The sequence below is a fragment of the Pantherophis guttatus genome, chromosome 2 (genome assembly GCF_059756535.1).
Source record: "Pantherophis guttatus breed Tessera chromosome 2, ASM5975653v1, whole genome shotgun sequence".
In the NCBI taxonomy this organism is placed as follows: domain Eukaryota; kingdom Metazoa; phylum Chordata; class Lepidosauria; order Squamata; family Colubridae; genus Pantherophis; species Pantherophis guttatus.
The window spans coordinates 260,429,595-260,456,946 of NC_142064.1; the positions used below are offsets into that span (position 1 = coordinate 260,429,595).

General features: G+C 45.1%; 1 protein-coding gene across 1 annotated transcript; it reads left to right on the plus strand.

Moving 5' to 3' along the window:
- On the plus strand, positions 1–26,271 carry LOC148115682 (E3 ubiquitin-protein ligase TRIM11-like). Its single transcript, XM_087888155.1, has 7 exons — positions 1–506; positions 7,708–7,803; positions 10,748–10,978; positions 13,320–13,342; positions 22,002–22,120; positions 23,156–23,188; positions 25,080–26,271. Exons 1-7 carry the CDS (start codon positions 93–95, stop codon positions 25,640–25,642), a joined length of 1,479 nt encoding a protein of 492 aa, XP_087744281.1. The 5' UTR covers positions 1–92; the 3' UTR covers positions 25,643–26,271.
- The last annotated feature ends 1,081 nt before the right edge of the window (positions 26,272–27,352 follow it).

The window sequence follows — 27,352 nt, forward strand, 5'->3', positions numbered from 1 at the left end:
GGCTGGGCAGAGCCCAAAGGCGGTCACCTGATTTGGAGGAAAAGAAACGAAACTTAACTTTCTCTTTCTTTGTCCCGGCGGAGGAGGCGGCGATGGCGGCCGAAGCGTCCTTGCCTGTTTTGCTGGAAAAACTCACCTGCTCCATTTGCCTGGACTTTTTCCAGGACCCCGTGCTCATCCCGGAGTGCGGCCACAACTTCTGCCGGGGCTGCCTGACCCGCAGTTGGGGAACGTCGGAATCGGAGGCTTCCTGTCCCCAATGCAGACAGACCTTTGGGATCCTCAGCCTCCTCCCCAACCGGCAGCTGGCGCGGGTGGCTGAAGTGGCCAGGCGATGCGGCGGTCCTAGGGATGAGGAAGGAGGGAGCCTCTGCCCGAAGCACCGGGAGCCCCTCAAGCTCTTCTGTAAGGACCACGAGACCCTCATCTACGTGGTCTGCGACCGATCCAAAGAGCAGGAGGGCCACTCGGTGATCCCAATGGAGGAGGCTTTCCCAGAATACCAGGTAGGAGTCAGCCAGGAGGAATCGCTGCGGAGGGAGAGCCAGATCCTTGGTCTTCCTGGCAATCCTTGGACCAATTTACTTTTTCTGTTGTCCACAAACTGGGTTTAGCCTGGCGCAGATGCGAATTAGAACCAGACTGGAGAGGCGGCTCAAGGGACTTTTAATGACATACTTCAGTAAAAGGGTCGCAGCAGCTAAAGGAGCCAAGACCCCTGAACGATGTAAACATTCAAAATATAGGATTAAGATTAAGGTTCCTTGACAGGAGTTTCTTTTTATTATTATTAAAAAGTTTTTAAAAAGTTTTACACATGTTTTCCCCCTCTCCTCCCCCCCTCCTGCCCCAACCCCCCCTGGACTTCCCAGAGCAAATACAGGATATAGAATTTAACAAGCGCAAAAAAGAAACCTGAGCTAACTATCTATAGATTTATCTCCCCCTTGCACTTTAACTCCCCTTGTTCATATCTAAATATAACTATTTAAACCAATTATTGCTTGAAAGTAATCAATCCAACTTCGTTCTTGTCCAGTATTCAATAATAAGAAAGTCTTCTTTCTTCCAGCATTACACAATCAAAGCCCAATTACAGTTAACCATCAGATCCCCAACCCTTACATATATTAACACATTAACAAAATATTTTAACCAATCTCAAATAAAGTATATTGTAAGAGCCTTTTTTTTTTACTTTTTACTCCATAAACTTATATTAAATCTTACTGGAAACATTCCTTGCTTAATAACTTTGCCTGAACTTATTCATCTTATTTTCTACTATATAAAATATTATCAAACCTTCCCTCAACCCTTGCACCACTTATATTTTCCTTATACCCCACTAGTTTATATTTTTTTTTATTGAAAAAGTTTTTCAAATACAAATTTTTCCTCCTTTCCCCCCCCTCCTCTCTAACCCCCCCTCCCCCTCCCCTCCCCCTGTGGCTTTTTCAAAATAAAACCCAAATTCATAACAGATTATATAATACTTTACCATCCCCTTACTCCATCCCCCATATGCTGACCCTTTCTTTCTAATAATATTATTATATCCCCCTTATACTATACATTTCAAAATAACATTCTACTATAACATTATATAATAACTCCTAATTTAACATAATAATATTATTATATCTCCCAGTTTAGCAATTTCTACTCATAATCTACCCTTTTTCTCCCCCCATACATATATCTCTTAAATCAAATCTTTTATGTATATTAATATAACATTTCAAAGCAACCTTCCACTATAAAACTATATAATAAATCCTAATTTAACATTTATTCAACTCATAGTCTGCCCATTTCCTCCACCCCCATAGATATATCTCTTAACTCAAATCTTTTACATATATTCATATCTAAACATAATATCCCTTTTCTTAAACTAAACAATCAATAAGCTAACCTGTCTCCACCCACTTTCCTACAGGACTACCATACTTAAAGAATCCAAAAAAGATAATTCCAATCCATTCAGTTTAAGGCCCTTTTCACATCCCAAAAGTACAGCACTGCAGAGGTCTGTCACCCTCCTCAAGATAATATAAACCAATACTTTGCCTCAGCTATCTTTTCATATATTCAATCATCTCTTAGATAACTGGCATTACACTGTTGTTTAGTTTAAAAGTTTTTGTTTTTGTGAGACCTGCTTCTTCTTTTCTTGACTTTTTGTGGGTTAGATCTCCATCCTGATTTCCTTTCTATAAATTGTATATCAACTGTTTGGTTTTCATGCTGATCTATAACTTGATCTTCTTGGTTTGGCTTTTGTGGCTTAAGTCTCCATTCTGGTTCTATAAGTTGTATATCAACTGATCGATTTCCATGCTGGTCTGTAACTTGATAAGTCACCACATTAGAATCCAGAGCCGCCTCTCTTGTATTTATAAATAGTCCAGCTGAGACCTCTAAAGGAGAATCCAGAAGCGGCTCATCTACAAAGACCTCTGTAACTTGTTGTTTTTCCATTATTTCCACCTCCTTCTGCTTATCCTGAATTTCTATCTCTTGTTGATTTTGCTTTTCTTTATTCCACTCATATATTATACATGAAGATGTTGAACCCATTTTGAGAACCTTGTAATAAAATTCTTCCGCTTTTTCAACAGTATTTAGTTGATATCTTTCTCCTTGATATCTCAATATTATGCCAACTGGGACATCCCACCTGAATGAGATGTTTTGTTTCTTTAGCTCAGTCACCAAAAATCCAAATTTCTTTCTGACTTTTAACATCTTGGGCGGCAACTCTTTATATATCCAAATCTTTCTTCCATACAGTTGTAGAGTAGAATTAAAGGATTTTTGCACAATATCATTTCTTATTTCTTTATCTGTAAAGTAAATCACCACATCTCCAGGCAATTGCCTTTGCTTTGCAATCCAAGAATTTACTCTATAGGCCTTGTCAATCTTACAAAATACCTCCTCAGGATGAACCTTTAAAATCCCGGCCAGAACTTGAGCAGATATTTTTCTTAAATCATCTCTATTATTTTCCTGTAACCCTCTCATTCTGACCGCAAATTCCGTGAGCCTGTATTGCATCATTGTAACTTCTTTTTCAATCCCTTGCTTTATATCTTCTGCATTGTAAGTCTCGTGAGCAGCTTCCTTTTTAGACTTTACTTCTAAACTATTGTCTTGAATATTTATCAAATCATTTTCAATTCTTTGTATTTTATTATCCAAATTATAAATCTTATCATCAACTTCCTCCATTTTAGACTCTAATAACTTGATATTTGTATCCATCTTTATAACTATTTCTGAAAAAGCATTAGTCACTGTTACAATCTTTCGTTGCAAATTATCATACTTTAGTTGTATCAATTCTTTAATTTCCTGCCTAAATTTTTCAAGATTCTGGTTCACAGTCTCGTGATGTCTTGCCATTTCCTCCAGGACAAATTCTTTTAAATTAAAGCCATTCTTCTGACTCTGTAAGCTCGAAACTTGTTCACATAATTGTAAATGGGGGAACCCCCCCCCCGCTGCTTGTTTGTCAGGCTTTATTAGTTTTAATGCCATCCTGCCACACAGACAAACTCTTTTTAAAGAAAGAGAGCTTCTCTCCAAACAAGATCAATATCAAATCTCCAAGAAAAAAGAAACTTAAAATATAAATTTTTCTTCTCGATTCTAGCCAGCACTGTTTATTCCGCTACTTTGTAGCTTGTTACGGAAGGACTTTCGCTTTTGGCTTTCTTCCTCTCAAGCCTCAGCGGTCGCCATTTTAAACTTTTTTTTTCCTTCACTTAAGATCGCTTATAAAATCGTTAAGAATACTTGCGATTTAGGGTCCCAAGTCCAAATCTCATCCTCTTTAATTAAACAATCTGTTGATTTTCGTTGAAAGGCTTGGTCTCGTCGCCTGGCTCTGAAAAAGGCAGAGGTCTCCCAAAGCCCGGAGCAGCGGCGAAGAAAATAGGGAGCCTCATCCTGCTTCGTCCCCAAGAGTAAAAGAAAAACTCTGGGGACTTCGCAGAGGACTCTACCTGCCCTCGCCTGCTCTATCTCACATTTCCTTATGGAAATGGAGTTTTTCAAGCCGCCTTTCAGCTGTGAAGGCGGCTCTTTACGGGCGACGGGGCTGGCAGTCCCAAGGGACCGTCTGACAGCGACGGAACCCCACTAGTTTATATTTATTCTTCAACAAAGCATTATTTAATATAGTATTAATGTAATTTAAAACAAAATATAAAGGTTTAATTAATATCCTTCTTCTAACCCATAAACTTATATTGAATGATCTACACTGTCCATAACTTTCTCATCCACAATATTCAAACATAACAATATGTAATATAACTTTTCAAAACAAATCATGTCCCTAAATATAGATAAATCATTCATTTCCACTATAATATAACTTTTCAAAACCAATCATATCTTTAAATACAGATATAATCATTCCTTTCCACTATTACTATCCTCCCCAACAAAGAGGATTGTAATTTTCCCTTCTCCATTTTTTCCTGACTTTTTTGCGAACTTTCTTCTTTCTTTCTTTCTTCTTCAGTCTTATTCCTCCGCCACAATCCTGTTCTCTTTGCAAAGTAATTCCTTTCAATAAAAACACCTCTTTAACTGCGATTGGGAGTCCATTTTTGTAAAAAAGTTGTGAAGTTTCACTTCAAATCTTCCTTTTTGTATAAAGAATCCCAACGCCTCCTGACAATTTTCCATTTGTCTGTATCAAAGCCTTTGGAGGAATGTCTCTCAATATTTCCTGGTTACACTCCTTCAAGCCTCTCTGCCTTTCCTTCTTAATTTGAAGAACCTCCATTTCATTTTCCAAAGGCACAATAAACTGGATTTTTTCTTCCGCCTCCTCATTCAGCAACTGAAATACCGATACAGTATCTTCACTTATATCTTTGTTTGGGATTTGAGTAAAATCCTTCTTGAAAAACCCTTCAATTCTTTCCACTAACGTGGAGGTAAATGATTCTAAAATTTCTTCAGAAAGATCCACAGTCAGCATTTGTGAGCCTTCATCACTTTCAGAAAAGCCAGCCATTTTTTCCCCCCCAATAAAACTTTTCCTTTTATACTTTTCCAACAACTAAGTCAATTATTCCAATCCTTAAGTGGTACAAGTCTTTTTTTTTTTTTTTGAAATAATTTTTAAATCCTTCTTCTCTTAGAATAAAGTCCTCTTCTTTTAAGCAGGGGCTTTCAACACCACATAATACTTTGTATCTAACTTTCATATCTCCACGCCCCGTTAGAGTCAAACGCCATCTTACTTTCTCTTTCTCCCATAGAAATTCAGAGGGAAGTGATAGATTTTTCGGAGTTAAAGTTTAGTACTTGCAATTTTCGTTTCTCCTGTATTTGCTCTGCCAGCTTTCAAGTCCAAAATTATTTTTTTCTTTAAAATTGAGTTGCTGGGGTGGTCGCGACGTCTGGTTCTGCTTGAAGCAGAAGCATGCCAGGTCCGGAGCAATGACGGGCTTCCCGGGGAGCTCTCACCCTTTAAGCCTCAGATTTAAAAAGAACCTGGGGCTTTTGGAGAGCTCTACCCACACCCATCAGCTCTCTATCCCCCCTTCTCCCAGGGGGAAAGTTTTCAAGCCGCTAGACAGCTGATTTTCGCTGTTCTAGCGGCTCTAACGGAGTCCTGGGGCTGGCACTTGCAAGGGAGTGTCTTTTGGCGCCGTGGAGCCACTGGAAGTCCGACAGGAGTTTCTTTTGATTTCTTGTCCTGGCCTACTTTATTCACATTCCTCATGCATTGCGTATTTGTGCTAATAAGCTTTCTTATCAAAAGAGCTGTGTGTTTTATTATTATAATAAGCAAGAAGTTTCCAACGTTGATGTCTATGTGTCCCCCCATTGGTTACTGGTCTTATTACACTCCTCTGCAACTTTCTGCCTCTGTCATTCCTTTAACAAACTTCCCTAATTCCAACCTGAGACCTTCACCTCCTGCTTTATCCTCTGTGGCTGAAATTTTTTGGAAGACAGATTTACCATAGTCTTTGAATTACAACTATTCGTTTAGTGACCTTCTTACAAGCAAAGTCAATTGGGAAGCCAGAATCGCTTCACAACTGTGTTACTAAGTGAACAACTGCAGTGATTCACTTAACAACTGCAGCAAGACCTTGGAAATTTTTAAAAAAACAGAACAGGATTTAAAAAAACAAGGAATAAAAATTGACTGGGGGCCGTATTTGCAAATTAAGACAAAATATAAAAAAGACAGGGGACAATATGGTATACACGGAAAACAATTGGAATTGGATAAGATATTATTAGGACCAGGAGAAAAAATGACCACAAAAATGTATAATTTTCTGTTAAAATTTAAAATGGAAGAAGAAACCATGAAGGAAACAATGATTAGCTGGGCAAGAAATTTTGGATATAACATTCATTTGGATCAATGGGATAAATTGTGGGGGAGAAACTGTAAACTAACAATGTCAGCTGCTTACAAGGAGAATCTTTATAAGACGTTTTACCGATGGCACCTGCCACAAGCGAGATTGGCAAGGATGTTCTCAAAACAGGTCCCCAGATTGTTGGAGGTACGGCCATAGCCAGGGGACCTTCTACCACATGAGGTGGACCTGCCCTAAGATTAAGAAATTTTGGTGGAAGATAAAAAAGTGGCGGGAAGAGATAACTGGGTGGAGGATAGAAAAAAAACCAGAACTATTCCTCCTTCGTATTTAAGAAAGGAAAATGGAAAAAAAAATACAATATATCACTTTACACATACTAACTGCGTGTAGACTTGCCATAACACAAAATTGGAAACAACCGGATATCCCCTCCAGACAAATTTATAATTTTAAAAAATTATGACTGCGCAGAAATGGACAGATTATCTATGGAAATTAAGAAAAGGGTAGACACCAAGTACTATTTAATTTGGAATAGATGGTATTCCTGGCCGGAGAGTAAATCTAAAATATAAGCGATATTTTGTTACGAAACCGAATTGTGAATAGAAGATATTGTAACTTAGATAAGGATGTAAGTTAAGACAGATAGAAGTAGAATTTGTATATGGAAGTTAATTAGGATAGAGATACTGATATAGAAAAGCTGTTACTAGTGCTTAGGTTTTGATGTGTTTGTTTTTGTTTGTTTTTGTTGTGTGTTATAGATTTTTATTTTTTTTTCTTTTCTATTTTTTGTACTGTATATTTTAATGTTTGAAAATTTAATAAATATTATTTTTTAAAAAAAACAACTGCAGCAAGAACATCACTTAACTGTCTTGCTTAGCAAGGGAAATTGCCTGTAGGGGGAAATAGGCTCCCTTTGCCAGCTCCCTTTCCACATTTGCTCTAGAACGAAATCGTCATTCCTCCAAAGTCTTGAGTGCAGACCCCGAAAAACACTCCTGCTGGATCAGGCCAAACGTTCATTTCTCAGTGATGCTTCTGGATGACTGCAAACAGGAGACTCAGGCAGCTCACTTTAATGCCATTACGTGTAGTCCTCGACTTAAAACCATTCTTTTAGTGACTGTTCAAAGTTATGACGACAATGAAAAAAGTGACATAATGTTTTTCACCCTTATGATCATTGCAGCATTCTGTGGTCACATGATCAAAATTTGGACGCTTGCCAACTGCCATGTATTTATGACGATTGCATATATCTTCTAACTGGGTCTTCCCTCCGATGTAATTCTTTACGGAAAAGAAACTCAAAACTTGTATTTTTCAGATCAAGGTGGAGGATTGCCTGAAGGCTCAGAAGCAGGAGAAAGAAAAAATAGCTACATACAAAGGAGACACAGAGCAAACAGTGCAGGAGATGCTTGTAAGTATTGATCCAAGGGTGAAGAGCTTCTGAGCTAATAGGAAGGAAAACACCGTCTGTCATCTTTGATAATAAGCAGCCTGTGTTTTAGTACAAATTCTGACTTAAATGAAATTCAAGTTCATTTATTTATTTATTTATTTATTTATTTATTTATTTATTTATTTATTTATTTATTTATTTATTATTGTGATTTATATGCCGCCATTCTCCCGAAGGACTCAGGGCGGCTTACATACAGCAATCAACAATACAAATCACAGTGTTAATTCAAATTAAAATTAACCCCCCCCTTAAAAACAATTTAAAATTATAGCATTGTACAACCCCATGATCAGATTATTGTTGGAACAGCCACGCCTTCAGTTCGCGGGGAAAGGAGAGGAGGTCGGGGGCTATCCTGAGCTCGGTGGGCAGACCATTCCAGAGGGTCGGCGCTCCAACAGAGAAAGCTCTCCCCCTGGGGGCCGCTAGCCGACATTGTTTGGCTGACGGCACCCTGAGGAGGCCTGCTCTGTGGGAGCGCACGGGACGGTGGGAGGAAGGCAGAAGATGGTCCCGTAAGTACCCCGGGCCTAAGCCATGTAGGGCTTTATAGGTAAGCACCAGCACCTTGAAACGGTCCTGGAGAGCAACCGGCAGCCAGTGCAGCTCACGCAGGAGAGGTGTAACATGAGAGCAACAAGGAGCCCCCGTAACTGCCCGCACGGCCGCATTCTGGACTAGCTGGAACCTCCAGATGCATCCCAAGGGCAGCCCCATGTAGAGGGCGTTACAGTAGTCCAACCGAGAAGTAACAAGGGCATGAGTGACCGTGGCGAGGGCACGTCGGTCTAGGAAAGGGCACAACTGGCTCACAAGACGCACTTGTGTGAAAGCCCCCCTGGTTACGGCCGTCAGATGATCATCCAGGGACAGCCGAGAATCCAGGAGGACACCCAGATTGCGAACCCTGTTGGAGGGGGTAAGCATCTCCCCTCCAATCACTAAAGATGATACATCTAGATCCTGAGATGCCGGCATCCACAGCCACTCAGTCTTGGAAGGGTTGAGTCTGAGCCTGTTCCTTCCTATCCAAGCCCGCACTGCCTCCAGACAACGGGACATCACGGAAAGGGCATCCCCAGGGTGGCCCGGGGTGGAGATATAAAGCTGGGTATCATCCGCATATTGGTGATACCTCACTCCAAAACCATGAATGATCTCACCCAGCAGCTTCATATAGATGTTAAAAAGCAGGGGGGAGAGAACTGATCCCTGAGGCACTCCACAAGTGAGGGGCCTCTGGGAGAATCTCTGACCCCCCCGCCGATACAAACTGCGAGCGGCTCGAGAGGTAGGAGGAGAACCACTGCAACACAGGGCCTCCTATCGCCAACCCCCTGAGTCACTGCAGTAGGATACCATGGTCGATGGTATCAAAAGCCGCTGAGAGGTCAAGAAGGACCAGGATGGAGGAACAACCCCCATCACGGGCCCGCCAGAAATCATTCACTAGGGTGACCAATGCTGTTTCCATGCTGTGACCGCATCTGAAACCAGATTGGTAAGGGTCCAGGTAGTCTGTTTCTTCCAGGAAATGAGAGAATTGCTGTGCCACCACGGTCTCAACAACCTTCGCTAAAAAGCGGAGGTTGGAGACTGGATGATAGTTGTTAAGGGAGTCCGGGCCCAGGTTGGGCTTCTTAAGGAGGGGTCGAACCACCGCCTCTTTGAGTGCAGCGGGGACGAATCCTTCCCTCAGCGAGGCGTTAACAACAGCCTGGATCTAGTCTCCGGTCACCTCTCTGGCTGCAGAAACAAGCCAGGAGGGACACGGGTCCAATGCACATGTGGAGGCCCCCAGCCGACCCATAATCCTGTCCACTTCATCCAACGAAACAGGCACAAACTCAACCCAGGTGTCCCCACCAAGACTAGGCCCGGTCTCCTCAGTGGACTCTGCCCAGTCAGAGTCCAACCCGGTCCGGATCTGAGCGATTTTATCTTCCAGAAACTGTGCAAAATCCTCAGCTTGGCCCTGCAAGGGGTCCTCCCTCTCACCAAGGTTAAGGAGGGAGCGGGTCACCCTAAACAGGGCGGCTGGGCGGTTTTCTGCAGAGGCAATGAGAGCGGTGAAATATTGTCGTTTTGCCGCTTCCATCGCCACAAGATAAGACCTAATATAGGTTATTAACTGTGTTCGATCGGATTCAGATTGGGAGGACCTCCAACCACCCTCCAGGCATCTTTTCCGATGCTTCATTTCCCTGAGCTCCACAGTGAACCATAGAGCCACACGGGATCTGCGTCGGATCAGAGGCCGCATAGGCGCGATTTGATCCACGGCCCTTACCGCAGCCTGTTCCCAGGCTGCCACTAGGGCCTCGGAGGAATCGTGGGTTAAGGAGGCAGGAAATGACTGAAGCTCCATCAGGAACCTTTTGGGTTCCATCAGGCTCCTGGGGCGGAACCATCTCACTGGTTAAAGTTAAAGACGGTGTTAGGGCACAGAACGTGTTCTTAACCTGGGGACTAAGATGTCACCATTGACTGAATGGGTCACAGTTGGGTTAAGTGCCCCTATCCCATGAGCCATGGTTTATACAATGGGTTTGTTTTGTTTAATAAATTAATGCAAACCATATTTTATCCAATTGAAAACATTGTGAACTCAAACATTTTTCTGTCTCCTTTTTTGGAATCCCTGATTGCCAAGAAAATTTTCATGAGAGGTCATTAAACTAGAACCTTTAAAAAAAACAAAAACAAAAAAAAACCCTTTCTCCCCTATCCTTTTTAATATCAAATGGGTTTTTTGTCTCCTTTGGATATTCTCCCACCTCATTTCTGGATTCTTCAAGGAATCTGTTTAATTATTATAACAATTAAAATAAAAGTAAAAATAATTAAGTAAAACAATTAAAATAAAATAAAAGTATGTTTTTTGTCTTTCTTGTTCTAGGATCATATTGAAAAAGTGAAAGAAAATGTAGTGGCTGAATTCAGAGCGCTACAACTCTGGTTAGAAGGACAGGAGAAGCTTCTGTTGACTAAAATGGAAAAGATAGAAGAGGATATTATGGCAAGAAAGGAGAAGGGTTTGGCCAAGCACATGGAGGAACTGGGCTCTCTTGACCATCTCATCCAGGAGATAGAAGAGAAGCTTCAGCAGCCAGCCAGCAAACTCTTACAGGTCAGTCAGGAAGTTGAGATCATAGAATCCTAGGGCTGGAAGGGACCTTGGAGGTCTTCTGGTCCAATCTTCTACCCAAGACAGGGGACCTTATAACCATCCCCCAAAAATGGTTGTCCAAACTATTATTGGAATCCTCCAGTGATGGAGGACACAAAACTCAGGGAGGCAGGCTGTTCCACTGATAAATACTTCTCACTGTCAGGAAATTCTTCCTTATTTTAGCTTGCAACTCCAGATGAGCTTCCACCCCTTTTCCCTATGAGAGCCCTTCAAGTGTTGGAAGATGGCTGTTGTGTCTCCCCTAAGCCTTTTCTTCCTTAGGCTAAGCATACTGAGTTCCCTTAGCCACTCATTGTATGGTTTGGCTTCCTGGCCTCTTACCATCTTCATTGCTCCTCTCTGCATTCTTTAGCCCCTCCATAGAATACTCTTTTTGACTCTTTCCTTTTTTTTTTCTTTCATAAATTTAATCAAAATTATAATAGTGAAAAGTACCAATGGAAATAAAGAAAATAGGGAAATGGAGAAGGGAAAGAATGGGAAAGATGTGTAGGATAAAGGAAAAAGAAAAAAAATGTCGTCAACTTTTTTTCTCCACAGTAAAATACAAAATAAAATTACAGCCTCAACGTTTTAATTTTGCATATTTAGTAATTATTAGCCATGTCTATAAAAAAGATTAGTTTAATAAGCAAAATCAAACATCAAGAATTCATTTTTTTCTATATCGAGCACAAAGTTTAGAAGCAGCTTCCAAGTAGAAACAACAGATTATATCTAATTAAAGCAGTAAATTTTTTCATTTTTTCTAGCTCCATCACTTTTTCCATCCGTTTTTCTCTTGTGGGGATTGATATATCTTTCCATGTCTGAATGTAGGATTCTGGCTTCATTCGACCAAGTTCAAAATCTTTTTTTCAACTCTTCATTTAGTAAACTTTTTTACATTTTCTATGGAAAGGAGACTGGAAGGTATGAAGACTACAGGTAGTCCTTGACATATCAGCACACTTGGACTCGAAATTTCTGTAGCTGAGTGAAACAGTTGTTAAGTGAATTTTGCCCCATTTTACGACCTTTCTTACCGCTCTTGTTAAGTGAATCTCTCCAGTGGTTAAGTTAGTAACACGGTTGTTAAATGAATCCGGCTTCCTCATTGACTTTGCTTGTCAGAAGGTCACTAATGGTGATCACATGACCCCAGGACGCTGCAACCGTCATAAATATGAATCGGTTGCCAAGTGGCTGAATTTTGAACATGTGACCATGGGGATGCTGCAAGTGTCTTTTTTTTTTAAGTTTATTTATTTATAACAGTAAAACAATACAAGACATACAACACTTATATACAAGACTCTTTTTACAGCTTTTTCATAGTGGTCCTTCCTTATTATTTACTATTTCCACAAATTTTACTTCATCTCATTCCAAATTACTATCTGTCCCCATCATTTCATTTACAATATATTTCTCTTTTTCATTTCAATCACTAAATTGTATTTTACCCATTTTCCCCATTATTTTTGGACATTTCTTGATCTCCCCCTTATTTTTCTTCTTCATTTTTCCTTTCCTCCAACCACTCATACCCTCTATACCAAATTTTATAGTATTCTGTATCCACTTTTTCTGCAACAGCCTTAAGTGTGAAAAATGATCATAAAGAATTTTTTTCAGTGCCGTCGTAACTTCGAACGGTCACTAAATGAACTGTTTAGTCAAGGACTGCCTGTAATGGCTAATATTAGGGATACATAATGTAATTCAGAAAAAGCAGGAATTCAAAGTTCTGGTCAATTGTCTATATATTCTTCACGATTTTAAGAATGCCTGCTTAGGGTTCCTATCTCATATTGGGGGATGTGGTGGTGGGTGTTCTTTGTAGGGTCTCCCCCTCCCCTTAAATCTCCAGGCCAAGGAGAAATCCAACACTGATCACCTTCTCCAAAGTATTATAACCACCTGGATTTTCCAAACTGCCTTCATTCTGGAAGCATAAATGCAGGGGATTTTTTTAATCCTATTGATGCACTATTTTGTTTTTCAAATAGTCTTTTCTTTTTGCGATCATGTTTTATATATAAATATATATCTTCTGTAATTGTGTTGGATTCAACCGGGGTCTAATTTTTCTTAGACAAGAAAGTAAAAACAATACCACTCTAAAAAAAAGGGGGGGGGGAAAGAGCAATGGATTTTTTTAAAAAATGGAAGTATTTTGTATGTCTGTTAGTGTCTGGTTGTCTAGACGTTTCACTCATGTATTTTGTGACTGTAAGAATTTAATTTTCTGCCTAGGAAATGGCTCCTTTCAGTGCTTTGTCTCTTTATTTTTTAGGACATTGGAAGCATCTTGAAGAAGTAAGTAAATCCACCCTTTTCTTTACAGTCTCAGAGATCAGCAGCTCCGCCAGCAGTTTTCCTATTTTGGAAAGTTCTTTCTTTATTTCGCAGTATTTTAATGTAAAGACAACATACTGTATTTCAGGGCCTTTTAGACCTTTCCTCAGACAACCTCAACACAATATAATTAGCAATATTTGATCTGATCAATTATTATGTTGGTTGTACACTCAGCCAGAGGTTTCAACTGAATTTGCCTTTTTATCCATTTATTGAGTCCTTCCCAAGAAGAGACAGATGTTTGATGGTTTTAAAAGTATCATTGTAGGATGTAAGCTCTTCCAAGTAATGCAACTATCATAAATACACACTGGTTGCCAAGCACCCGAATTGTGATTACAGGGACACCGTGACAGATGTTAAGTGGAAAAATGGTTGTAAGTCAGTTTTTGGAGAGCTATTGTAACTGGTTGCTAACAAATAGTCATAAACTGAAGGTTACTTGTAACTGAATTTGTCTCTATTAAATTACATTGCATTAGTTTAATCCAGTGGTTCCCAAACTTTTTCAGTCCACCGCCCCCTTGGTGCTACAAACTCATCCTCAGTGCCCCCCACCCCCACCCCGTATAAATAGCATTGTTCGGAATAGCAGTTTGCACGACCCACTAAGGAACATAGTAACTGTAAAATACAAAACGCAGCCGAATTAGGCAAGACACCCCCCCCCAGATCCCTCCAAACGGGTCTCCCTTTGGTAGCCTCCCTGCTGAAAAGCTTTCCTGCTTCTTTTCTACCTGCATTCTGTTACCGGCTCTGCACCCAGGTAGCGGCCGGTGGCCCCGGGTAGCAGCGTCTTGTTGGTCTTGGGGGGGGGGGGGGTGGAGAGCCAGTAACAGTGTGCAGGTAGAGAAGTGGGGAATGCTTTTCGCGCCCCCAGCTCATTCGCTGCAAGAAAGAGCGGGCGCTCGGAAGAGCGGGCTCCGTTTGGGTGGGTGATCACTGTTGGGTCGTGTAGTTCAGTGAGGAGGCTACCGAAGGGTGACCAGTCTGGAGGGATCTGGGTGGGGGGGTGTCCCGCCTAATTTGGCTGTGTTTTTTCTCTTCCCAAACCAGCTTCAAGCAAGTGCTGCAGGTGGCCCATCCCCTTCCCACAGTAAGAAAGAGGCATTCGGTGAAATCGGGAGCTTTGCTGCCAACCCTGATGTCACCAGAGGCCTTCCCAGAATGGCTAGTATGCAGCCAGCCAGCCAGCCAGGCCTGCCCCCCCACCCCCATGCGGCAGCTTACCTTGATCCTGGTCAGCATGGCACTGTCGGCGGCCAGCTAGGCCTGCTGTCCTCCCCAGGCCTCCCTCCCCCAGCCCTCCTCCTTCCTGGGCAGCATGTCACTGGTGGCAGTACCTACCTTACCCATATTAGTCATCAGTCATTTGGTCAGATACAATCCTGTCAGTGTATAAGAAATTATGAGCTGGGATAGCCATAACAACAAGACAACCAATGGGAACTGTTTGGTGACTAAGAAACAGGATCTATTGTGAGCCATGGGAGATGGCTCGGAGCCTGGGCGGGGCTTAAATTGACTGATCTGTATATATATAAGAGTTACTTTGTCCTTGCAATATAGCTTCTGTGTTTCTGAGTTCTGGTTATTCTGGTGTCGAGCTCGCCCTCACACTTGACACAACTCACCGCCGATCCCTCGCCCTTCAGCTTCGGGGTTGGACGGCCAGCGGGCGCACATGGTGGCACACGGGGGTGGGGCTCGGGGCGCTGGGTTAGGCGGCCAGGTGAGGTGGCAGGATGCGTCGGATATAGGGCTTCTCGTGGCAGCAGTTTCCCGCATGCAACGTCATCTCAGCTGAAAGGATTCCGCCGACGATTCGCTGGTTTGGGGGGGCGGATGGACGCGGCGCGGGCTACGCCCCACAGCAGCTGGGCGGAGAGGATTCCGCCGACGATTCGCTGGTTCGGGGGGGCGGATGGACGCGGCGCGGGCTACGCCCCACAGCAGCTGGGCGGAGAGGCATAAAAATGCTACGAGCTACACGCCCATAGCGCCGTTTTTAAATCGCGTACGACTGCAGTATCCTTCGTTGCTACGAAAGTAAACCATCATCCCAAAGCAAAACCTTGTCTTTTGGTGATTTGTTGTGTTTCTTCCGTTTCGTGGTCTGAGGATCCTGAGAGGAAAACGGCGCTTTTCTTTTTACTTCAGCGGAGGAACCAAACAGACGAATGGCTGAAGGTTTGGATCCTGAGCTGTGCGTGGGGGAGGACTCCGGGGTAGAGCAAGCGGAGGCAAGCGCAGGGGGCTTGGATGAGGCTCCCACCCTTGTCGTTCGGCCGAAGGAATGGACGGGGAGTCAATGTGAGGGGCCAGGCGAGCCGGAGGGGAGGACAACTACGGCCTCTGGAGAATAGTGGCATAGCTCAGCCCTCACCGGTCCGAGTAAGGGAGTGCCGACCCCACCCTCCACGGATGAAAGGTTCCTTAGGTGGAGAGAGAGGCGGTGGATTGATGATGAGGAAGGGGGGGGTGGAGTTATTCCACCGATCTGGCTCCTTCGACTCTGGATGTCCTAAGGGAGAAGTTTGGGGAGGCCAGCTTTCGGGACGCACAGTCCTGGCAACCATGGGCTATGGGGGGGGAGTCTTCAGCAGCTTGGCAAGGGGCTTCTACAACTACAACAGATACCCGTTTCCGTCTGGCCAGCCCAAAGTTGAGGGCAGACGGGGGGGGCCTCTGGACAGAGACATGAGACCATTCCCCCTACAGACGGTCAGGAGAGGGCAACGGGTCGCCCGGATACCAGGGGTCGGCCTGCACAGGAGGAACGTCAGGCCGAAACAGGGCGGCGGGCACCCTCACAGAGCTTCCGTGGCACACCTGCTGGTCAGCCCAGGTCCATACCACCCTGGACGGCGGGGCCATGGGGGGCCCAGCCTATGTGGGGCCCTCCTCCTTTCCAAGCAACGTTTGATGGGAGTGCGGACCGAGTGGCAATCTTTCTCAGCCAAGCTATCAGTTATCTCGATCTCTATGGCCGGTTCTACCCATCCCAGTGGTCCATGGTGGTTGCCCTTACCACCGTTATGGCAGGGGAGGCTGCTGACTGGGTGGCGGACCTACACAGCGACCACGCCCGTGAGTTAACCGACGTTGGACTTTTTCTGGAGGGCCTTTGGGCCCGGTTCGAGGATGATTCTAGGACACAACAGGCCGAAGGGGAGCTTGTGTCCTTGAGACAAAAAGGCCGTCCTGCCAAGGACTATGTGAAAGAATTCCGTTCCATCGCTGGGCGGTTGCGGGCGTGGCCTGAACGTATGCTTGTGCATCAATTTCATTTGGGACTGGATCGGGACCTGAGACAGGCATGCGTATATCGAGGATTACCACCGCGTCTGTCGGAGTGGTTTCGAGCAGCCATAGACCTGGATATGGGGCTGAAAGAGTTCCGCGGCAGACCCAGTGCAGGACCATCAGCCCAAGTGAGGAGGCTGCCAGAGCGACCTGTGGCCAACCGAGGAAGTGCACCTACAGCGCTTGGAGACTCCGTTCGTCGGCCGACGTTTCGTTGTTTCCGATGCAATCAGATAGGCCACCGTGCTCTGGACTGCCCTCTTCCGCCCTCCCAACAACCCGTAAGCCGAACACCCGCGACTGGGGGGAAGGGCCATGAACGCCAAAGGACCACGCCAGAACGGTCCAAGGTCGTGGCTCAGGCTCGACCGTCCGGTAACGACACGTCACCAATCGAGCCTGCAGAACGTTCCAGCACTGGCGAGGCATTCGTTGTAGAGGGGGATAGCGACGAGGAGGACAGCAACCGGGATCCAATGGTGAGTGCTCCCGTTCGTCCTTTTCTGATCCCGGTTACGATGAAGAACACACGACGGGGTCTGGCTGTACAACAGGGAGCGCTAATCGACTCTGGCTGTACTCGTTGCTTGATGAGACGAGCATTAGCGGTGCAGTTAGGGTTACGGCTATATCGGTTGCACTCACCTATTAAGTTTGAACAGGTGGACGGGTCAACGTTGGGGGGGGCTCCTGCTACGCAGGTAACGGAACTAGTACAATTACGGATAGGAGAGCATAAAGAGTATCTTCGGTTCATAGTAGTGGATGTTATGATCGAGCCCATTATCCTGGGGTTAACATGGCTGGACAAATGGAAACCAACTATCTGGTGGGAAGGAGGGTATCGCAAACTCCGCCTTGAACTAGGGCCTGAACCAAGTGCTCCTGAACCCTCTAGTCGGTTGCTGGAAGGGACCGAACATAACTCGAGACCCCTGACACCGGGGGTTCCAGCAGTGTATACAGATCTAGCAGCTGTATTCGACGAGGCGGAGTGTGATATATTACCACCTCACCGTAGGACAGATTGCGCTATAGAACTTGTACCTGGTGCGAAGTTACCGAAACCCCGAATGTACGCGATGACACCCAGGGAGGTAGATGAATTGCGTAAATATATCGACAAGAACTTAGCCCGGGGTTTTATTGAACCCAGTAGAGCCCATATGGCTGCTCCAGTACTATTCCGGGAGAAGAAGGATGGGGGCCTTCGCTTATGCGTCGACTTCCGGGGCCTAAACGCTGTGAGTGTAGAACCACTGTATCCCCTCCCGTTGATAAAAGACCTTCTGGCCACATTAGCGACGGGGCGATATTTCACTAAGTTAGACCTGAGGGAGGCGTATTACCGGGTTAGAATCAGACAGGGGGATGAGTGGAAAACCACGTTTAATTGCCCCCTAGGAAGTTATAAATTCCGGGTTATGCCATTCGGACTGCAAGGCGCCCCGGCAGTGTTTATGCAATTAATCAACGAGGTTCTCCATGAATACCTCTACCGTGGTGTCTTAGTGTACCTAGACGACATACTGATCTATACGAGAACAATGAAGGAACATGTACAGTTAGTCCGTCAGGTATTGCGGCGTTTATTGGACACTAAATTATATGTGAAAGTGTCAAAATGTGAATTCCATCGTACTCAGTTGGATTATCTGGGCTATAGGATTTCTACAGACGGTTTGACAATGGATCCGAAGAAGGTCAGTACCGTTTTGGAATGGCAAGCCCCAGAGACAAGGAAACAATTGCAAAGTTTCCTCGGGTTTGCCAATTTCTATAGGCAATTTATTCCCTCTTTTGCCCATATAGCATTACCACTCACTGACCTTTTGCAAACTAGGGGACAGGTGGGAAAGCCACGGCCAGGTCAGAAGCTGAATTGGTCGTCGGCTTGCCAGATGGCTTTCGACAGCTTGAAAGCTCAGTTTGCACAGGCCCCAGTACTACAGCATCCTGATCAAGAGACTCCGTTCATAGTGCAGGTGGACACAAGTGATGTGGCCGTGGGGGCTGTGTTGTTGCAGCCCAATAGCCAAGGGCAGTTGCAACCATGCGCATATACATCCAAGAAATTTAGTGCCACGGAACGGGGTTGGGCTATATGGGAAAAGGAGGCTTTTGCTGTCCGCTGGGCTCTCATTAGTTGGCGACACATTCTAGAAGGGGCCCGTACCCAGTTTGAGGTCTGGACGGACCACAAAAACCTGATAGCTTTACAAACCCCCAGGAAATTATCCCCAAAACAGGTGCGGTGGGCCCACTATTTCCAACGTTTCAACTTTGTCTTGAAATATGTACCGGCAGGAAAGAACTTCCTCGCTGACGCTTTATCACGACTACCCCAATTCCACAGTAAACGGGACGACGTTGTTCAGGCTATCCTCCCTGGTAACGGCCACGGTGGGAGGGCGGCGTCCAGCGCAGAAAACCAACGGTGTTGGGAGGAGTCAGTACGGGAGGCCACATCCCAGGATAAGTGGGTGGCAGAGAACACACAGCTCGTCACATATAACAATGGACTAGCTTGGAAAGGAGATAAAATGTATATCCCTAGTGTGTTACGGCAAGACGTCCTTAAAAGGTGTCATGATGCCAAAACTGCCGGTCACTTTGGGTTCCTCAAAACATTACACCTGATCCGGCGCCAGTTCTGGTGGCCACGTCTGCGGTCTGACGTGGATGCGTACGTCACAAGCTGCACTGTTTGCGCTAAATCAAAACCACGGCCAGGGAAGCCCCTCGGTTTACTACAACCAGTCGCAAATCCCATTAGGCCTTGGGATGAGATAGGTATGGATTTTGTGGTCGATCTACCAGACAGTAATGGGCATACAGTCATATGGACGGTGATAGATCTTTTTTCAAAACAGGCCCATTTCATCCCATGCAACGGACTGCCATTAGCCAGAAAGCTAGCAAAACTGTTTATTCAACATGTGTACCGGTTACATGGGGTGCCTCGGCATATCATTTCAGACAGGGGGGTGCAATTCACAGCTAGATTTTGGAGGTCTTTTATACAAGCCATTGGCTCGACGCAAGGGCTCAGTTCAGCATTCCACCCTAGCACTAATGGAGCAGCTGAGAGAGCCAACGCCATGGTAGAACGTTACCTTCGATGCTACGTCTCGTATCAACAAACCGAGTGGTCCAGTCTCTTGCCATTGGCTGGGGTTGCCTATAACAACGCGGTACATAGCAGTACCGGTTTTACCCCTTTTCGTATTGTCACAGGTCGTGAGTTTGTAGCGATACCCGAGTTAGAAGACCTACCCAAAGGTGAGCAGAATCCGCAGGAATGGGCGGATAAAATACGTACACTATGGCCACAGGTTAGAGAGGCGTTAGATGAGGCCGCTACTGTGTATAAAGCGCATGCAGACAAGAAACGGGCCCATAGTGATCCCCTCAAGGTTGGGGATCTAGTATATTTGTCCACTAAATATATCAAACTGAAGGTACCAAACCGGAAGCTGGGTCCGAAATACCTAGGCCCTTTCCCTGTACTTCGGGTAATAAACCCAGTTACTGTGATTCTCAAACTCCCATCTTTATTAGGGAAGATACACCCCGTGTTCCATGTGAGTCTGCTAAAACCAGTAACTCGTATCAGGAATAGACCGCCATATCCGGGGCCTGTTAAGGATGAGCAATACGAGGTGGAAGACATATTAGACTCAAAACTGAGTAGGGGCCGGCTCAAGTATCTAGTTAAATGGAAGGGATACCCTGAAGAGGAGGCATCCTGGGTACCTATGGAGGATGTACACGCTAAAAAATTACAGAAACGGTTTCATAGCAAATACCCTATGAAACCGAGTCCACCGGAGATAATAGGAGCTAACGAATCTGCTTTGTATCTTTCAGACCACACCGTGGTGAAGGGGTGCCGCATGTTGAGCTCGCCCTCACGCTCGACACAACTCACCGCCGATCCCTCGCCCTTCAGCTTCGGGGTTGGACGGCCAGCGGGCACACATGGTGGCACACGGGGGTGGGGCTCGGAGCGCTGGGTTAGGCGGCCGGGTGAGGTGGCGGGATGCGTCGGATATAGGGCTTCTCGTGGCAGCAGTTTCCCGCATGCAACGTCATCTCAGCTGAAAGGATTCCGCCGACGATTCGCTGGTTCGGGGGGGCGGATGGACGCGGCGCGGGCTACGCCCCACAGCAGCTGGGCGGAGAGGATTCCGCCGACGATTCTCTGGTTCGGGGGGGCGGATGGACGCGGCGCGGGCTACGCCCCACAGCAGCTGGGCGGAGAGGCATAAAAACGCTACGAGCTACACGCCCTTAGCGCCGTTTTTAAATCGCGTACGACTGCAGTATCCTTCGTTGCTACGAAAGTAAACCATCATCCCAAAGCAAAACCTTGTCTATTGGTGATTTGTTGTGTTTCTTCCGTTTCGTGGTCCGAGGATCCTGAGATCTGGTCCTGGCTTCTACTGCATGGGTATTGTATACATGCATCATGCTCTATATTATTGTATATAAAGAAGTTTCTTCTATAAATGAATCCTGCTGAATTATTTACTTGTGTGCTGGTTGGATTGCTGCAAACTCTGACAAATCCATTGTTTTGGCCAAGAGATTCACAAGAATTTTGAAGAGTAGGGAGCCCAAAACTGGAACTCAGTTTCCTCTACTAGATCTCTTGTTTAACTTGATGAAGGTAGATGAGTGTAGTTCTGGGTCAGGATCCACTGAGTCGCCCTGGTGCCCATATTTGAATAGCTAGCCAGAGAAATGACTGAAGCCTAGGAAACAGGGCCCTTGTCAGTCAACAGGAGTGCTGATTTCCCACCATCTTACCGGGTACTTAGGATCTGAGGACAGGGCAACACAAGAAAATGACAATCAATGACTTTATAGCTGTCCATCAACACCCCACTTAACAACTAAAGGCCATACACAACCAGGCACCACATAAATACAAGGCATGGAACAGCCCAATGCACACATTCTGAAGAGAGTGTTCCAATATTTGAGGGTCTGTCAGAGAGAGAAGGGGGTCAATCTGTTTTCCAAAGCACCTGAAGGCCAGGCAAGGAATAATGGATGGAAACTGATCAAGGAGAGATTCAACTTAGAAATGAGGAGAAATTTTCTGACTGAGGACAATCAACCAATGAAACAGCTTCCCTCCAGAAGTAGTGGGAGCTTCATCACTGGAAGTTTTCAAGAAGAGGCCGGACTGCCACCTGTCAGAAACAATGTGGGGTCTCCTGCTTGGGTGGTTGGGGGGGATGCTGGAGTAGATGACCTACAAGGTCCCTTCCAACTCCGTTATTCTGTTATTTTGTCTTGCCAGGTACCAGGCTAAGGAAACATATGAGAATCCGGTGGATTTACTTCTAGAGCCAAAGAGGACAATCTGGGATTACACTGATATGATTGAGCTTCTGAAAAGTCCCATGAAAAAATTGAGAGGTAAAAAACAGCCGCTGGAGTTTTAAGCTAGATGACATTTTGAGCATTCAAGACAGATTCTGGGTCAATGTCACATGGATCAAAGAGGGATCGATTTCAGGATCAGTGTCTCAGTTAGGATTGTAAATGAAGACTACCTGTAGTCTTCGTAGCCCAAATCAGTGGTGGGTTCCTACCGGTTCGCTCTGGATCTTGCAAACTGGTAGTAGTGGTGGTGGGAGGCTCCGCCTATCCACCTGGACATCATCACAGACACTCTGCGCACGCACACACATTGTGAACCAGTAGCGAAGGTAAGTGGAACCCACCCCTGGTCCAAATCCATATGCCCTGATCACTGGGGAAGCAGAATAAGTTTCCACTTAATATAATGGAATACATACAGGTAGTTCTTGATTTACGACCTCCGTTGAGCTGAAAATTTCTGTGGCTAAGCAAGGCAGTTGTTAAGTGATCTGTGCCCCATTTTATGAACTTTTTTGCCACAGTTATTCAGAAAATCATGGCACTTAAGTGAATCATGGTTGATAAATGAGTCTGGATTAATGCATTGATTTTGCGGGTCAGAAGCTCCCCAGGAAGGTTGAAGAGGACAATCCCAGAATCACGGGATGCTGCAACCATTGTAAATACAAGCTGGTTCCCAAGTGCCCAAATTTTGATCACGGGACTGGGGAGGCTGCAACAGTCCTAAGTGTAAGAACCGATCATAAAGCTCCTTTGTCAGTGCTGCTATAACGTCACTAAAAAAATAGGTGTAACTTGAGGACTACCTGTATATGGAATTTATTTATTTATTTTTATTATTTATTAGTCCAAATTATATGCCGTCCTTCTCCGTAGACTCAGGGCGGCTTACAATGCATTATAGCAATAGCCTGCAATAGCCACCAATGACATTCTGGCTTGTAGCTTTCCCTATTCCTTATTTCCTGATCTGAGGCCAAGGAAAGCAAACCAGGAAATCTGAGGGAGGCCCTTCTGTTGCTCCAATTCCAGGGATGAGATGCTGAATTCCTCCCTTTTCTTCCCCAGATACTCTGGAACGTGGACTTCAAGTACAGGAAGGTAAATATGAGTTATAGGAATTGGATTTCCTTGCTATTTTAAGCTCTGATGTAGTAACGTGAAGAGAAACATAATAGATCAAAAAGAAAAATATAGGATTAATTACTATATAAGACTATGATGATCCAGTAAACTTTAATGATTATATGATTTATGAACTATTACTTGCCATTTATATGTACAATATTAACTAATGCAGTGGAGAAAAATTCCTTGTGTGTCTGATTACATTTGGCCAAATCAAGCGGTTGTTCTGTTCTGTTCTGTTCTCTACTGCTACACCGCTCCGTTCCGTTCTATACATACCATATTTTTTGGAGTGTAAGACGAACCTTTCCCCCCCTAAAAGAGGCTGAAAATTTGGGTGCAACTTATACTCTGTATGTAGCTTTTTGGAAGCTTTTTTTCAGCCCCACCGAGGCACTAATGAAGCACTAGCAAGCAATCTTCCCAGCTTTGCCTGCTCCCTCAACTCCCTGAGTGAAGCGGTCTCCCTGCTTTGCTCCAACTCTCAGCTGTTCTTTAGAAGCTTTTTTCAGCCCTAACCAGGTACCAGCCGAGTGAAGCTTTGCCTGCTTTTCTCATTGCTGCTTCCTCTCAGCTGTGCCTTAGAAGCTGTTTTTTATCTCCAAGCAGGGGATAAAAAACCAGCAAACTAATGTGCTGAAGCTGACCAGACTAAGGACGATAGCCAGATGAATACCTGGTAGGCAGATTTTTCCCCCCCTATTTTCCTCCCCAAAAACTAAGCTGTGTCTTATACTCTGGTGCGTCTTATACTCTGAAAAATACGGTAATCTAACAAACTGAAGTCAATCTTGGTGTCGAATGAAATACCTGGACAAATGGGAAAATATGACCTGGGAATGAAAGGAATCTTGAATTCCTACCAAGCTAATAACATCCTCTTGATTTTACTGCCTGACTATAAGTTGGTGAGAGACCAGGTCTTTGGGAGCAGAAATTAGGTCCTTTGGGTCAAAGCAAATAGCAAAGTTGGAGCATCAGGGTTGCCTCCACTCTGTGGGCCACCAGACTGATGAAAGCAGAGGTTTCCTGTATAAGATCCTCCCCTTTTGTACATTCCTGTGATACCCTGATGCTCGTAGAGAAAATGATGGAGCCTCCTCACATCCCATCATGTGTCCTAAGTTACCTCTGGGGAATCCTTCTGACTTTTCCCAGTTCAGAATTGAAACATGGCAGCCTCTTGCTCTGCCTGATCTTCTGGAAGAGGTGGAGCGCTATGAAGTGTTTGAAGGACTTGGCCATTGTGAGACTTGTGGACTTCAGTTCCCAGAATTCCCCATCCAGGATGGCGAAGCTGGACGGTAATCAGCAGAGTGGCGGCCACCTGGGAGACTAGAGACTAGGGGAATTGACCAGTGGAGCCAAGAGACGAAGAGCTGAGGGGAGGAGCCAAAAGCTGTACAGGTAGTCAACGTATCCTGAAGGCGTGCAGCTTAGTGGCAGATGGAGGGGAGGCAGATGGACTGGAAGATGGTGAAGGCAACCTAAGTGAATGGAAGGAGAAGGCCAGAGGAGCGCTGAAGAGGCCGGCAGTTAACAGAGGATGGGACTAAGACAGTGGGAGAGCCCGAGTGCTTGGAGAAAAGGGAGCAGAGGGACCTGGACAATAGCAGCCCCATCAGCCATTGGAATTCTATTAGTTAAAGTCTACAAGTCTTACAGTTGCCAAAGTTGGAGGACTCTTGACCAGGCAATGCTAGGGTGTTGTTTAAAAGAACAATGAGTCTTCCAGTCTTGGGGGGGTGTTTGGAAGCTGAACTCCATTCACACAAGAGGGTTAAACTCTTGGGGTGAAGACACAAACCAGGCCTGCAGCTGAAGCTCTTGTTTTTTTCCTTCCTTCTTCCCTTCCCCCTTACAGTGAATGTAACTCTGGATCCAGGCATAGCCAATCCTGGCCTCCTTGAAGTCTCGGAAGATCGAAAAAGTGTCAAAGGAGTTGAAGGAAAAAATCCTGTCTCAGACCCCATGAGATTTGCATATACGCCTTGTGTCTTTGGCTGTCAGGAGTTCTCCACAGGGAGACATTTCTGGGAAGTTATTGTAGGAGGTACAGGAATATGGGGTGTAGGGGTTGCCATCAAGCTAGTGAATGTAACAAATGTTGATAAGCAGCCCAAGCGCCGGAAGTCTGGGAGCAAGCCAGTGAACTTAACAGATCTTGATGTACAAACCAGGCGCTGGGCGTTTCGGAAATCAAAAAGTGGATACGTAGCCCTGACTCCGTCATCAGAACTTGACCTGGTCCTGACTGAGGAGCCCACGAGGATCTGCGTCTCCCTCAACTGCGAAGAGGGACAAGTGAGGTTTTTGGATGCCAGGACCGCAGCTCTGCTCCATACATTTTCAGTTTCTTCCTTGGTTGGAGAGACCCTTCTGCCCTATTTCTTTTTGAGGGAGGGCACCTGCATGACACTCCCCTAAAAGAAGGGACCTCCATAAACAAATCTCCCTATTTGCCAAGCAGGGATCTCTGAAAGCCTTTAAAGCAGAGATTCCTTAGCTTTTTGCTACTTCAGCTTCCTTTATTGTTCTATGCCACCCTGGTCAGTCAATCAGTCCTTATAAAGGAATAACCTGATCATCATTTCTATTTGTCTGGATAAAAAAAAAAAAAGAGGTGTCCTAGGATCTTTATCGGCTTTAGCATCATGTGTTCAGGTGTATCAGTATTAAAGATACCTTACAGCTAAGCCTGTCAATCATGATTTTATATGTCTGTCACAGCTCTTCATCCCATTTATGGATCATGCTTGTTTGTTTCGTGTTAGTTGCAATCAATGATTATGTAGGTGTCCATAACTCAGTATATTCTATAATCATCCCCTTCTTTTTTTCTTTCCTTCCCCCTTTTTTCCTCCCGTTTCCTTTTAACACGTAATTGTCATAATCCAAGGAACCCTAGCAGGGCTTCAGCAAGTATTACACTCGATATAAGCTTTATAGCCTCACCGGTATAGGAGGAGGAAGATGTGTTGGATATGTTTGCCACCTTGAGTTATTTGTAAAAATAATAAAGGCGAGATAAAAATAAATAAGGGAGTGAAACTTAACTGATATGGTGACTTTGAATGCTGACAGCAGATCTCTGGAACCCCTCAAAGCATCTAAAGAACTGAAGATTGAGAAGCTGCTGTTGGCAAAGGAGCAAATGAGGAATCCTAATGAACATACCTAATACAGGTAGTCCTGGACTTACAATTGAGCCCCAAATTTCTGCTCCCAAGTGAGACAGCAGTTAAGTGAGCTTTGCCCCATTTTAACTCTCACGGGGGAAGAAGGGAATGAAAAGGAGGAGGTTTTGGCAGGAAAAAGGAGAGGAGCAGTGGATAGAGAGAGAGGGCGAAAGGGATAGGTGGGTCTCTTTGGGGGCAAACCTGAGGGAGAAGGGAGAGAAGGGAAGTGGGGCCTCCTGGCTCACCTGGCCTCCACCCCACCAAGTGAGGGGGGGAAGCGACACATGAGGACGGGTTGAGGAAAGGGAGAGAAAGGAGTGGGGGGGGGGAAAGGAGGGAAAAGTGTGTGAGGAAAGGTTGAGGAAGGAGGAGGAGGAAGGAGATGGAGAGAAAGGGAGGCAGGCAGGGGAATCACGGGAGGAGCAGAGGCAGTGGCAGGAGAGACCAGCAAGCAGGAGGGGGTGGGGGAGAGAGGAGAGAGAGGGAGAACTGGCTGAATAGCCATCTGACCCCCACCCAACCATGTGAGGGAGCTGAGTGGAGTGGCAGCCACAAGGAATGGACTGTACCAGGGGAAGGCGCCTGGATGGTTGCAAAAGAAGGCAAGGGGAATCTATCACATGACTCGGGGACCCTGCAACCGTCATAAATTTGAGTCAATAGCCAAGCGACTGAATTTTGATCAAGTAATCATGAGGATGCTGCAATGGTCATAAGTGTGAAACACTGTCATAAAGCACTTTTTAATGTCTATATACATTAAAAATGAGAAATGTTAAAATGCTTATTATTTGACTTCACATATGTCAAGTTGAGAGCCACTGATCTAGCCCAACAGACTATCGAAAGGGATGGGGATTACGGCCATGGTATCCGAAGGCATGTCAACAAACTCCAGATGGCAGCCAGCTCCGCCTTTTCCCTATATGTAAATAAGGGGTGGGGCTTCCCTCCCTTG